At 36.3% G+C, this 15,895-nt stretch overlaps 1 protein-coding gene across 1 annotated transcript in view; it reads right to left on the bottom strand.

Moving 5' to 3' along the window:
• The window catches only part of BMPR1A (bone morphogenetic protein receptor type 1A), a 54,907-nt gene that overhangs the window by 14,353 nt on the left and 24,659 nt on the right, over positions 1-15,895 (bottom strand). Inside the window, exons 2-6 of the mRNA XM_052639342.1 lie at positions 13,656-13,875; positions 9,251-9,413; positions 7,462-7,564; positions 1,476-1,572; positions 1,210-1,309 (exon numbers count right to left, since the gene is read on the bottom strand). Coding sequence (XP_052495302.1) covers positions 1,210-1,309; positions 1,476-1,572; positions 7,462-7,564; positions 9,251-9,413; positions 13,656-13,722 — 530 coding nt within the window. The 5' untranslated portion in view covers positions 13,723-13,875. The remainder of the gene's footprint in view (positions 1-1,209; positions 1,310-1,475; positions 1,573-7,461; positions 7,565-9,250; positions 9,414-13,655; positions 13,876-15,895) is intronic.

Below are 15,895 nucleotides of genomic sequence, written 5' to 3' on the forward strand. Positions count from 1 at the left end.
AGAAATTAGCTCTTTGTAATATAAGCAGGGGATATTTTTCACTGTTAGACTGTCTTCTGACTATTTATAGTGGTTTCTACCACATAGTAAAGTTTTATTTTTATGTAGTTGACACCATCAATCTTTCCTTTTTTAATTTTAAGGTGTTTTGTGTTTTTTTTTGGCTAGTAAGTTTTGTGTCAGATTCAGATTATTTTTAAAAACTATTCCAAGGTTTGTTCTAGTATTTTAAGCATTTCACTTTATATATGTAAATATATATATGTATATATACATGAATTTTATATCTACATGACTAAATCTGGCTAACTTATTTCGGTGTACAGAACTGACTCAGCTTCATTTTTCTCCATTAGCTGCTGCTGCTGAGTCGCTTCAGTCGTGTCTCACTCTGTGCGACCCCACAGATGGCAGCCCACCAGGCTCCCCCGTCCCTGGGATTCTCCAGGCAAGAACACTGGAGTGGGTTGTCATTTCCTTCTCCAATGCATGAAAGTGAAAAGTGAAAGTGAAGTCGCTCAGTTGTGTCTGACTCTTAGTGACTCCATGGACTGCAGCCCACCAGGCTCCTCCGTCCATGGGATTTTCCAGGCAAGAGTACTGGAGGGGGGTGCCATTGCTATCTACTCCCAAATCCATTGACTGAATAAGCCAACTTTTCCTCAGTAATCTGAAATGTTACCTTTATCACATACTAACTTTCTTTATATACTTGGGTCTACTTATAGGTCTAGTAACCAGTTCCACTGATCTCTCGGTTTATTCATCTATCAGTCAGATGTTTTACTATGAAGTCTATGCCCTCCTCTCATCACTTTTCTCTTCTGGCAACTGTCTTCTGAAATCATGACTAAATGCAAATAACTCTGAACCACCAAATAACTAAAGAATGGTAATATATAAAATTGATTTCCTGGGATAGGTTTTAAACATTCAGATATAAGAAAGTTCAGTATTCTATAAATAAGGAAATCGTAAGTATTCATGAACATAACAAGAAGTACAGTGTTGTATCCAATTAACTGACTGATAGCTCTGTTCACTCAAGAAAATTATAACACCATTAATTAAAGAAAATATAACCAGAGAATACAAATTCATGGTTTCTGAAATACACTCAGTGTCAATGGTTTCTGCCCACTGGCCTTAAGAACAACTGTTTATATCTACTATTCAACAAAATACTTTGCATCAAAATAATTATCTTACTTGTAACAAAAGCAGCTGGAGAAAATGATCATAGCAATTATGCAGACAGCCATAGCAATGAGCAAAGCCAGCCATCGAATGCTGCCATCAAAAAACGGACCTGACAATGGAAATAAACAGTAAAACAGACGTATTATCTTTCTATTACATCTTAGAAGGAAAAAATAACTTGTAGTGTTGAACTCTAGAAAGCCTGCTTATTGTTAAAACCACAGAAAATAGTTCACTGAGATTTACGATGACTGCACTTTTCTCTGCTCACCTACCTATAACAACAGGGGGCAGTGTAGGTTGTAAATACTGGTTACATAAGTTGGTCCGACAACATTCTATTGTCCGGCGTAGCTGGGCTTTTGGTGAATCCTAAAGGAAGAAAATCAGAAATAATTTGATACAAGAAATTGATAAATAATTTTTAAAATATTCATAAAATACAATTTCCAATTCAGTGAGTGAAAAGGACCTGCCAAGTTTATGTGTGAAAAATGATATGGAAAAATTTGAATCTGTGGTGAAATAGTATTGTGAAGACTCTAAAAATTTTTATTTCTGAAGAAGAATGCATTATGTGGTGTCTGAGAACACTAGACTATAACTTAATTACAAATAAACAAAAGTTTATATATATATTTTAACCCAAAGTTTGGCATTTCTTAAGATATTACTATTTGTTATTAACACAGTAAAGGCATGAGATCTTTTCTTATAAAAGGTGGGGTAATACATTTCACTATAATGGTAGATCAGTAGGGTAGATATGAACTCATGGCAGTACCAAGACTTAGCTGGATGGGACTGAAGATCTGACTGAAACGTGGAGTGTGTCCTCAGCCAAATACACTGCATGTTATAAAAGGTAGTCTAACAGGCAGAAGGCGCAGATGACTTTGCATATAACAGCTATGTTGGAACTAATGAACCTAACACAGAAGAAAATAAGTGTGTGTGGTGAGTGGAAGGGCAAACTACAGAAACAGTACTTCTGATAGTTTTTAGAGACCACTAACCAGGTATGTATCCCTAACAGATCAGAAAGTGAGCCCAGGGAAGACTGCAGTCATGGGAACAGATGTCAACAATTACATGCGAAGTTTTATTTAACCAAAAATATAGTATTTGAGAAGTTCTCAATTTGAATGCTGACATTTCAGCACTGCCTGGAAGAAGTGACATTCTAGACCAAAACAGCAACAGAAAGGAATTGTTTGTCATTATAAAAGGAGCAAGAATATAAGCAGATATTAACCATGTTAGTCTTATTAAGTATCAGAGGGCCAGAAAGGGGAAACCTCAGCATAATCGGGTATTCCTTTTAAAAAGGTGAATATGCGATTCTGTAAGGGAATCTATATGGGATTCTATAAGGGACTTGAGAGTCCCCATAAAAAAAGACGGGTCAAGAGTATTCAGAAACCTCCAAAAGCATAAGTTTTACACTTTAACTGAATTTTAAACTTTCTAACAAACTATTACTTTTAAATTATCATAAAAAGAGAAAAGGAAGACATGTCAGAAGTTACACAAGTGACTCTGGGAAAAAAAAAAAAATCCCGGATCTAGAGAAAATTTACATGAAGGATGGAATGAAGAGTATATAATTAAAGATGAATAAAAAGAAGTGTAAAGTATCCAAGAATAGTCCCAGTATGCTAAAGTTCAAAATGAGCTTAGCCTTGCAGGACAGAAAATGTAAAGAAGAATCAGCAAAGTGTTTTTAGCAGCGCTAGAAGACAGACTAGCAAGCACTGCTGCTGAGAAACAGCAGGCAGCGGAGGGCAACGCTCGGCCGCTCCAGTCTTCCCCACCAGGGATGATTACAGGTACGAAGCAGGCAGACCCAACACCGGTAAGTGCGTCGGGGTCCCAGAAGTATGCAGAGACCCTGCAGTGTTTCTTTGTTCTGTCTGAATTCCTATCTTCTAAGCTCCAGTGCTTTGGCCACTTGATGCAAAGAGCCAATACATTGGAAAAGACCCTGATGCTGGGAAAAATTAAAGTCAGGAGGAGAAGAGGGTGGCAGAGGATGAGACGGTTAGACAGCATCAACTACTCAATGGACATGAGTCTGAACAAACTCTGGGAGACAGTGGAGGATAGAGGAGCCTGGCGTGTACAGTCCGTGGGGTCGCGAAGAGTCGGACGTAACTTGGTGACTGGAGAAGAGAACACAAAGCTAGATGAATTACCATCACAGGAAGATGAGGGCACCGCGAAGAGGGCTGAACGAGGTGTGATTCAAAGACTTCAGAAACGAGGAGCGTTAACTAGATAGCTACATGTTGTATCACTTTTAACAGGGACTTTGCCAACGACGGTTGGGGGCAGCACAGTATTATGAAAACGAGGATTCTGCAATCAAATAGCTTAAATCCTAGCTTTGCCATTTATTAAGTTTGTGACCCTGAGCAATGATCTTACTTCTCTCTGGGCTTTAGCTTTCTCTCTTGTAAAATGGAGGATAAAAAATACCTACCTTATAGGATAATTGGGAGAAAATGAGATAAACTGTACCAAGCACTTAACATATTAAACTAAATAGTAAATGTTCAAGAAATTAATTCTTCTTCCTCTAGTGAACTTTGCATGGATCCCAGTCAAGATTCTAGAATAAGTCAAAAATGCTTGCAGACTCTGGGAAGACTCAATGTAGCTTCGCTGAGAATAAGCAACATGAGACCCACGTCTTTCTTACACAGGTTAACTGTATATCTGGGAAGGCAAAAGTTAAGTGTGTCTAGATTACGATGTTGGTTGACACAACCTTTCTGGTTCCTGCACTCTCCACTGCCACGCCCCACCTAAGCCCATTTGTATCTCTGATTTTATGTGGGCAATAAAAATCCTTGTGGGGGAGAAAATTTACTTGGCATTGATGAAATAGAGGAGATTCTAACTTATTTGAACCTGAACTTATTGAACTTATTGAACCTGAATGGGGGTGGCGGGTTAGGAGGGGTTCCACAGGAGAAAGTAACTGAAACTAAACTATAAGGAACGGCAGTGCGGCTTCTGAGAAATAATTCTACAGGAAGAGACGGGATAAGCTAGATTTACCTACAGAGACCGGATGGTGTGAGGGAAAAATCAAGGCCTGGGCAAAGAACAGTGATTATCACTTGAACCTGCTTTGATCCAAACCTGACGGCATGTGAGAGCACCGGGAGAAAAGCGGTAGGTGCCAGCAGGAGAGCTGTTCTGCCCAGGTTAAGTGCCAGGTAAATTAACAGTGATCTGTAGCAAGATACGCAGAAAGTAACCCCAGTGGCGGTCAGTATTTTCATCTGTGTAACCCCTTAATCAGTGAACATGAACTTAGGCAAACTCTGGGAGATAGTGAGGAACATGGAGGCCCGGTGTGTTGCAGTCCATGGGGCTGCAAAGCCGGACACGACTTAGCGACTGAACCACCACCCCTCTAAATGAATTCCGAACACAACGTATTCCCGCATATATTTTTAGGCTAACATCTAAACTGTTTCTTCATAAGTAGGTGCAAAGAATGTATTGATAATACCTTACTTATTGCACATTTTAAAACAAAGTTAAAATAACTCAAATCTATTCAGGAGCATCTAAATAAAATGGCAATTCAATACCGATCATCACTATTAAAAAAAAAAAGTCGGAAAGTTTTATACTGTCCCTTTTTCTCCTTATGCTTTTCCTCTCCACATGTCCCACAATCATCGTGCCCTAATGTAACATATCATGAGATATAATTCTCCACCTCAAAAATAAACATATATGAATATACTTGCCCTGGCTTCTGAGATCCGTGAGAGAGGGAGCCTACGGTGGGGTACCCTCTGCTATTCAAACGGGCGCCGGTGGCCCAACGCAGATGGTGCAAATCTCTTGTCCTGAGGTTTTATTAACTTTCCCCATAAACCAAGTTATTCAGCCTCTTTTCTCCACTAAATTTTCCTACTATACTATTTCTTCTTAATTTCTTTTATATTTCTAAATAAATAAATAAGTTTTCCTTGCCTATGCCATCTCCCCTTCGAATTCCCTGGATCCACCGGGGCAGGACCCTGGCATATTAGTATAAAATTAATCAAAATTATATGTACATTATAACCTTTACATAAAAAGAAAATTTTATTGGAAAGGTATGAGATGGACAGGACTTAAATAAAACTAGTTCATAAATTCATGGATAATTACTTATTGCTAGAATGAGAAAAGTCTGGCATTTATTCCTATTTTTCTCTTTTCCTCTTTTTGGGTGAGTACTAAGATTTTTTGATCACATAAACAAAAAGATGGTAATGGAAGGATTTGTTGTACCACTGTCCCATAATTCTTTGAAGACCTTCCAATCATAGGACAAAGATCTATAATAATCCTACTATGAAAAGTTATTTTAAATGAAGCAATTTGGTTGAAAGCAAAAAATGAAGAACTACCAAACATGCAAATATATTTGCTATCCCCATGTTCCCCACACTGGTACTAAGATTTTGAATTTTAACAGCGTTCGGGAACTTGAGGATTTGCATTCCAGGCTACTAATCAGGAAACCGTGAGAAGGTTGATTGTGGAGAGGAAGGAACAGAGAAACTGCATGAGAAGCTCTGGTCTCAGGCAGAGAAATATTAAGCATCAGGCTCCATGGAAGTCCCGGATCTGTAAACCGATTCCCTTAAAACTATCCGTGTACCTGGTGGTCCTCGGGTACTGTGGTCAGTATGCACTCAGGGATCTGTGTGATTCAGCTGAAAGCCTGCTTTCAACTAAATTATCAATATGGTGAAAGCTACCGTTTATTAAGTCCTTACTATGTATCAGTTGTGCTAAACTCTGCATATATGCTGTCTCTTATTTGATTCTTACAGGAACTCTTTTGTTAATAAGAGAACAAGAGAGTAAAGCGTCAACATTTTTATGTGATTAAAAAGTATACTCAAGTGTGGTTGATAAATAAAACTGGAAGAGACAAAAACAAATCAGCATCTCCTGAATCCTGACAGACAAGGGCAAAGGATTAATTTTAATATGACGAAGTTTAACTTTGACAACTACGGACAACCATGTAACCAAACTCATCCCGTTCTCCTTTAGTTATCTGCACCAGTGAAGAATGGAAGAGAGATGGCTGAGCAGCTGCATGAGTGAAAGATACCGGGATTTCAGCCGACAGAAAACTCAGTATCTTACTTAAGAATAAGGTATGACAAACCTCTAACATGACATTTTGCTGCACTCAGGAGAAGGAGCTCCTAACTCTCTGCTCGGTCTTCCTCGCCAGACCACAGTCAATTCTGCATATCACACTGAGACACTGAAGAGTGACTCTAAAGCTGATCCTACACAAGCGGTAGTTGAAGTTACTCTGAACCATTATTTTCACTGGGTAAAAACTATAGTGTACGAGGAATAAAGTAATACAAAAAGATTTCACATCGTAAAGGGCGACCGTATTAAAAAGCAATTCAATTTGTTCTCTATGATCCAAGAAGTACAAAGGAAGAGAGATATGCAGTCATCTGGAGGAAAAACTTTCTAAGGACAAGGTCAGGTCATTACTGCAGATGAAACAGGTGGGCTTGGGAGGTGATGAGCCCCTTACTGCTAGAGGTGAAGCAAACAGAAAATAGGACGCAATGTATGTGACCGTGTGCACGTGTGCATTCATGTATGTGCATAAAGTTTCTACCAATCCTGAGAGTTTCTCACTAATTTGAATAATTTTCTAAAATAGTTGCGGCTTAAATTTGTTAATAAACAGTTCTCTCTGGAGCAGTTTTCAAAAACAGTGGAAAGATCACCTGGGCCAAAATTATTGTACAAGATTTTGAAGAGATTAGGGTTATAACCAAAGCCATCAATATGTTCATAAACTATTACTAATCCTCTGACTCCTTTGCTGTGCTCTTAAAGTAACTCCACTGAGATCTTACAAGGGCTTAACATTTCTAAGTTGTCTTGGGGAGTTATAAAGGTTATTACTCGTCACTTTAAAGTCTTTCTAGTCCATTTTATAATGTACAAATAAGTGTGAGCATTTTTTTTTTTTACAGGCTTGACAATTAAAAAACAGATGATTTAAAACTTTTTTTAAAAGTAAAATAATCTGTAATTTCAATTGACACAATCATATCACCTGAAGTAAGAGCTAAGCTTCCTCCAATATATCTGTTCCCAGAACACACAGCAATATGCAGACCAGGCACACTTCTCCTTAGGGAGTCAATGTTTTTCCTGTGGCCCCTCCCTTCTTAATTTCATAGGCCTCAAATTAGATATTACCTTGCACTGAAAATCAGATCCTTCATATTTCATACACCCTGAAGCTAATGTGGTTTCTCCCTGGTCATCTTCTTCTATGATGGCAAAGCAATGCCCATTAGTTCTAAAAGAAAAAAAGCCAGAAAGACAAAAGATCAACTTCAGATCGGAAGGTACTCATTAAACCTCAGTTTGAATGTGACCAGTTAACGATGGCTGTTAGTTCTGAATAAGAATTACATTCAGTGTGATTTACTGGTAAGTCTACACGCATTTTAAGGCAAATACAAGTTGTCATATTTGAACTAAAATCTACAGGTCGAATAAACATCCAGCGTCAGGCAGTAAAGGACTTCTTTTAAACAAGTGCCCCCAAATACGAAATACTATTCACCTTTTCTTTGTTAATCATAGTCATGTGATCACAGAAAAACTATAAAACTTTATGAAGCAGATAATCTTTAGTGCTTAAAAACATACTTAAAAATAACTTCGTCTCTTTTCATCCATAAGATTTTCTGTATTCCCATACTATACACAATATTATGAATAAGAAAACCTTCTCGGTGAACCATAAAAACAGATTCAATGACAAAGGAAAGTATATTTGGGAAGATCTGACTAACACAGATTCTGAGAGGCACTTTTTATTTAATGTGATAAGGAAAAAAGGAGAACTTATGAATAGCTGAATTTTCAAGAAATGTATATAAATGTATTTGTATTAAATCAAATGTTATTTAGTTACTGGTATGCCAGAATTATCTCCTAATACATTCAAGCTTTAATGAGTAGAAGAAATATCTAAAAGATTTTTTTGTGTTCCTCCTTACTATTCATATCGGTAAGTGTACTGTTACAGTTAAAAGAATCTCGTAGAATTTTTCATTTTCTGAAAGGAGAAAATGTTAAGTGACAGGATGAAATTCTGGTAAAACTGATCACTAAGTTTTACTCTGGGTTACCCAAGCGTCTAACAAATAGCTCACACGGACCAAGTATGAACTACAGACAAGAAGTCTGGCAGGAAGTCACCTGGTAATATAATAGGGAACACCCTCCTAACACAGATCAACCAGTCTGTTACAGTAAAGTCAACAACTACGAGAAAAAAAAAACAAATCTAAGATATGGTGAACTATCATACAATTTCAATATTTTGTATGTATACTTCTTGGCTATATATCTGTTCACATTCAAAGAGCATAAAGTATTAGGAAAGTACAAAACAAATTATTGATTACTATATCTTAGTAACAGGAAGATAACAGACTGAGTCCTTCAGGGTGGTTTTTTTTTTTGACTAGTAAGACAATTAATTCTTCACTGTCCCCTAGGAATATGGAACAGAATTAGATGATCATATATAAATATTAAATAGTTAACATAAAATTAAGTAGAAAAATTATTCAACTATCACAATGTCATTCTTGTAGACCTGTAAAATAATTCAACCAATTTAGAATTACAAGGTTTATGTGAATTTTCAAGGTTTCTTTTTAATCATCTCTAAGTTATCTACAATGAGCATCAAGAACTTTCTGATAAAAAGATCCCTGAATAAACCCAAAATGACAGACAAACACCAGATTCCTTTTACCTCTTTTGAAAGCTATATTACAATGTTACTCTAAGAAAATAACCATCAATCACTTAATATATGTTCCTATATAAAGAACAAGAAGCTTTTGGCTCTTTGAAAAGATACCATATAAAGTTAGGGAAAAAAATTTAGTCAAAGTAAACGATTCTTAAAATAGCACTAAATACAACCCTATTCTCATAACTTTAAGAAGCATAAAATACTTACATGCATGTGTTATTAATAGCATCATCTGGGCAGTGTCCTGAGCAATAGCACTTTAAAAAAGGCAAGGTATCCTCTGGTGCTAAGGTTACTCCATTTTCTGACTTTTTCTGATCGGAGTCTGATTTCATCCCAGTACCATGGAGCATACTGTCTAGATTCTGCCCTGTATTCAAACGTGAAATTGTAAATGAACCATTTCTGAAAATCTAATTCTTTTATTCCAATTTTTTAGTGAGGAGAAGTTTCTATGCTTTCTTAATTGCATTAATTGTAGTTGTATGCTTTTAATTAAAAATAAACTTTATTAATATGATTACATTTACTAACAGCCTAAAATGCACAGATAAACTATCTCAGCTCTCATGGGATATATGGGGATGACTATGTCACAATTTTTGCACTAGTGAAAGACAAAAGTGGCACAAGGTAGAAAAAAGGTCGTAACTTGTAGGAAAGGTACAAAATGAAAAGCAGTTTCAGAACAGAGATAATTCCCACCATTAAAAAACTGACAAATTATGGTTCCTTTTAAAGACACTTTGGTTCAAAACTTGTGACCAGCTTAAAAAAATTAAGTCCTTTATTTGTATGTACCTCTATGTGAAAGTGAAGTTACTAAGCATTTTGCTCTGGATTTTAATTGCTTAAGTAAGGGAATTGTGAGAGTTTGGGGACTAATCATATTATCTGGTGCCTTTTATTCTCAAGGTCATTGGTTCAAATCCAGACTGTGCTGCCCGAAACTGAAGGTTACTTGTAGGGCAGTAGTTGGAGCGTGGAAACAGAGTTGTGTTCTGGCACTAGAGTATCGTAGCCTCAAATGACACTTACTGTCATATTTGGTTCTGATTCTTTCAGACCGAAAGCAGAACAGAACTAAAGCAATGTTTTAGTAATCCCTCCCTCTGAATCAGTGAAGTCAGCTAGGCTACTCCTTGTGGGGGTAGGTCTTCAGAGAATAAAATGTGGAGCCAAACAGGTACAAAATATTAAGAGAATTATGTACGCATCTCATTATAAATGTTAAATAAGTGATTCAAGGCATAATGTGAACCTGAGACTTAAAATTTAGCTATTCTGGTGAGAACTACTGAAAAAAGAAAAAATGTACATACCCACGGATAACCAGAAAAGAATGTGCTGCTCAATAAATTTTAGTGATTCCATGCCTTAAATTTTAATAATCCTCACTTAATCCTTTAAACCGCTACAAAACATAGACTTCATTTATGGTAACATCAAGAGAAAAAGAAGGGTGTGTGTGTGGGGTGGGGCAGGGGGGAAGAGTGTCAAGAAGGGAAGAGATCCCCTGGGAAAGAAACGAGGAAACCTAGAGTCTGGTCTGCTATGCCCCTGCACCATTTATTGAGCTGGGTGATTACTGACAACGCATGTCAGTTCAAGCCTCATTTACTCAGTAAGACCACAGGACTACAACACATCTGAGGTCTCTTAACCAGCTTTAAAATCCTATTACAGTTATAGAAGGAAGCATCGATTTAACTATGGAGACCAAATGGCAAATAATACGTGCACATAGCTGGTTTCTCAAAACTCTAGTGATACACAGGAAAAGCAGCATAGTATGGCAGAAATAACACTGAAATAACAGTGAGAAGTCAAAGGTTCAAGTCTTGAATATCTGATAAGTTGAGATATTCAACTTCAGGCTTTTATCTATAAAAAATGATGACAATAATTTCCAATTAAGAGATTATATATAGATCAAATGAATGCATAATAAAGGGCTTAAATATAAAAGTGTATAAATGAAGATAGTACTAAGAACAAAAAAATTATACTAAAAGATCACCAATACCTGGAAAATTCAAAGTTACATGATGGTTAATACACATAACTTCCCAGAACAATGAATTTAAGAGCTAAAAGTACTTTAATTGCAATAATGTGCATCTGGGGTTTATATTATCTCAAATATTTAATTAACAAAACAGTAACTAATTACAGGCCAGCTACGTGCAGGCAAGTTACTGAATGCTGGAAACTGATCCGGTTCTTGAGAAACTTGGAAGAAGGCAAAGATGTATGTGTGTGGAGGGGATAAGCACATAAATAAATACAATTCAGAGCGCGATAAAATACAAAGGTGCTATGCAAACAAAGGAAGGAGCTAGTAACACAAATTCATTCTAGGGTGTCAAAAGCAAAGAAACCTGAGCTACACCTTGAAGCTGTAAAATTTCACCAAGTACAGGTGCAGGGAAAAAGAAGGCAGTCTCTCCACACTCTCCCTAGGCGACAGCACCTATTCCCACGGTTTAAATAAACCTCTTTGGTGATGGTTTCTAGATTTATCCCTTCAGCCTTGACTCGCTTAAGCATCTCGAATGAAACTCATCTAAAATGGAATGCTTGACTTCTCTCCTCAAACCTGGTCCTCCCCAGGCTCAACCTCCAAAATATATCTCCCTTTGGCTCACTTTGGTCCAACTCCACTGCCATCTCCTGGGTGCATCATGTCACTTCCAAAGTAAAAGAATCTCGACATTGACCTCCCGACCTCTGCTTTTGCCCTTCCAGTCCGTCTCCTACATAGCAGCCAGAGTTACCCTATACACCTAAATCTGATCTCATCACTCATCTGCTTAAAACAGTTGTATGGCTTCACATACACTCGGAATACAGTTCAACTTCCTTCACCATGCCTACTGACCCACAGGATTTGGACCCTGTGGACGTCTTCACCATCAACTCATGGCACTTCCCCTCCACCATGCCCAGACATAAAGACCTGTGTCAGTACCTAGAACATGCCAATTTCTTTCTACCCACAAGTCCTGTGTTTACAAAGCATAAAATTATAAGTCGGGGATGGGCTGAAGCTACAGGCTATATATGCAACACTACTCTAGCAATCTGTAGTAATCTCTAAGAAATAATTTTTGCACATTGGTTTTAGTTCTTTTCATTAAGAGTAAATATTTTAATCTTATTATTTGAAGGCAAATAATAGTTATCAAAGACTAACCAACCTTCTTTGAAAGGAAATGTAACAAATTTTGCTCTTCCTCAGAGAGATACAGTGCTAAGACTTTTCATTAAATTTGTTAACTAAAACCCAATTTATTTCATCTAATAAAAGTTTACTGGGACTTCCCTGGCAGTCTAGTAGTGAAGATTCCAACCTTTCACTGCAGGGGAAGCAGGTTTGATCCCTGGTTGGGAAACTAAGGTATCACATGCCATATGGCATGGTCAAAAAAAAATAAAAAAAGCTTATTATGTAACAACTTATGATGGGGAATGAGAATTTTGTATCATACTGTGGAGATTAAAAAAATTTAATACCAAATAGTGATTACCTGGTAGTAAGGTAGCAAAGGCTATACTAATGTTACTATTAATTTAACTCATTTCAAAACTATAACAGTTTTGATTGGTACTGATCAACAAGGCATGTAATAACAGAATTAAAATAAAGATGTTTTATTAAATAATATAATGTTTCACACAAAAAAGCAGCTTTTGCAAGAGCACGCTCGTGTTCAAGCATGGAAAAATAAGGGTGCTAAACCCAAGACAAAATACAAAAGAAGCTAAGATTTCATTATAACATTCATTCTTTAAAATGAAAATTTAAACATTTCTGCAGTTAATCATAATTCTTATCAGTAGATACTGTCACTGTGAACAAAACATGAAGAAAAGTCTTTAAAGACATCAACTTTAAGAGAACAAAGATGTTCAGTAAGTTCTGTAAAACCATTTTGTCAAACAGCACTCTCTTTAGTTGAAAATACTGTCCTAATTAAACCATACAGGAAAAAGCTCAGGTGTAAATATATAGCCCATTTGATCCTACGAATCATCACAATAACTTCCTGTCTGGGAGTTCTATGCTGTAAAATGCACAGTGTAGAATTACAATACTGGTCATAAATAAAACTTCTGAGTACTCAATCTTGATATTTGGCACACAGACATTATATGTATGTTTTCAAACTCTTTTAACAACAACGCTTTTTTAAAAAAAACTGTTTATTCCTTATTGTAATTTAAAGGAGAGGAATTTTAAAACTAAGTCCTGAGTATCTATTGTCCTATGTGTCAGGCACTAGGTCAGCCACTTTACTTTACATTTTACCTCATTCAATCCTCCTAAACCTGATGCTGCATGTCATAATGCCTATGTTAGAGATAACAGAATAGGCTCAAAGAGGCTGAGATTTTATAGAGACTTGGAAATGTTTCTGTCTTAGTGAAGTTCAAAAATTACTTAGCATGTGTCTATCCTTTGGCTCTATACTTAAAAGCTATTGGCATACTGGGCTTAACTGTTCAAAATGGGACATGAGTTGAAAGAGCAGTCCTAATAATGAGTGCTTTTTTTACATACAGAAATAAATGACTAAAGAGAGAGACAAGGTTGCTTAAATGAATTTACCTTGAACATGAGAAACGACGAACAGATAGACTCCCAATAACCTGATGTAAGTGCACAGCTGAGTCATTGTTCAACTTTAGCGTTTCCTGTCCAGTGTTACCTTTAAAAACTGGTCTTGTATGGTCACTAATTTAAAAGACTTTTATTCAATCAGATTTTCTTGTAAAAAGTCTCAATCACGTAACAATGACTCCAGCTTCCACTGCTTTCTTCCTGACTCCTGAAAGATAAAAATATTAAAAAGGAAATGAATATAACTGAATTCTAGAAGGTTTCTAACAAACTAAGAGAGGAAAACAAATGCCCAAACATATCTTTAAACAACACAGTACATTTTCAAAGATTAAAGCTGTCTTTGTTAAAAAAAAAAAGGCACCATAATTCAAAAGCTTAAATAATTTTAGTAATCGGTTGCCACTTCTCCTGACCTTAAATTAACCTTAGGTAAAAAAAGATAAGAACACTAATAATCTCAATAGTCTTTTCTGGTTGCTCTAAATAAAACACTTTTAACACCATTAACAAAATTTCTAAATATATTAAGAATAAAGCAGGAAGAGTTGAATTTAAAACACTAAACAATTAAGAATCTCTCAATCTTAGTAGATGTGATAAAACACTTTGAGTCTTCTACTAACGTATTCTGTAGCTAGAAGAGAAGGTCTATCTAGAAAAACATTTAAATATGCAGTGTGCTTCATCATTAATGGAAAAACAATAGAAATATATCTTAAATAAAATTATTTCCATAAAATATTACAAATCTGACTTCATTAGGAGAAAACTGAGCTTTTAAAATGGATGACATGAAACATAACCTCTCCAATTAAGGTTTGACAATTATCAAATAGTTAAATAGTTAACAGAAAAAGAGGTTAGGGTGTATAAAAATGAATATAATTCTGTTTCTCCCTCATTCTACTGGTCCAGGCAACTGATTTTACTGCCTTAAACCTGAACTATTCCTAAGTGAAAATGGTTTTATTTGTAAAATAATCACCCTGGCATGAACTCTACCATAAATAAATCAAGATTTCTATTCTAGCTAATAATTTTTCACTCTAGCTCTCCAAAGGCACTTTGAGAATTGAGGAAATAAGGTTTAGAGTGAGATGTCATTTATATTTTGCATTTTATATATATATGGTTTGTTCTAAAATCTCTGCAATTTCTCACTTCTCTACTATGACATTAAACTGCTTTTCATCAACACAATGCTGAGAAAGTAAGATGTAAAGTCTAAAATTGTTACAGAATAACATCTATAATAATGACTTTAACAGTATTTTTAAGAAAACTCACTTCTTCAAATTATGGGATTGTGATTCTAGGGATATCTCTTCCATGATTCAAATTCAAAGGAATTTTCCAGTATATTTCCAACCCTGATCTCTCCCTATTTCGATATGCCTATTAAATACTCGGCTAGGATTGCATTCCATCTGCCCAAATCAAACTTACTAACTTTTCTTCCCATTCCTCTAGACATGCCTTCTTCTCTTCCTCCTCCATCTGCTATCACAGAGGACAGTGGTGGCATCTCTCCAGTCACCCATGCCAAAAACCCTGGCATCATTCCTGCCTCTCTTATTAACAGCTCTCACTCTCTCCCTATACCTGCACACATTTATTAGTTTACTCACTTATTCACCAACAGTGTTTTCTGAGTATGTATTACACATTAATGCAAGGGGCTACAAATAAAAATATGACGGATTCTGCTTCAAGGACCTCACAGTCCTGGGCAGAAAACTGACTGAGATGACTGATTCCATGCTTCCGTGTCACTGTTTCTTCATCAGTTTATTTAAGTGAATATGTGGTCTTGTCTCATTAGAGGTACAGGCAAGGCATTCTGCAGTCAAGGAGACCCTGGGCATCTGTACACGCAGAGCCCCTTTCAAAGGAAAGGGATCGTGTGTGATTCCTTCCACACAAACATCTGCAACTCCACTCTTGGCAGACGCTTCTATCTTGGATCTACTTAAAGAAGTAACCTCACCTTTCTGGGTGAGTTTCCTCATCTGTAAGACTGGAATTATATTCTGAGAATACTTATTCTGAGAACTAAATGAGGTAATACCTAAGATATATTCACCTCCATGTAGCAGAACTATTATGAATGCTTTGAACATATTAATTTAAAGAACCACTACAACCATCTTACAAGATAGGCTTATTATTTTAAATAATAATTCTACAGATGAGGAAACTAAAGCAAGTGGAGTTTAAGGAATTTA

The sequence above is a fragment of the Budorcas taxicolor genome, chromosome 5 (assembly GCF_023091745.1).
Source record: "Budorcas taxicolor isolate Tak-1 chromosome 5, Takin1.1, whole genome shotgun sequence".
NCBI lineage: Eukaryota > Metazoa > Chordata > Mammalia > Artiodactyla > Bovidae > Budorcas > Budorcas taxicolor.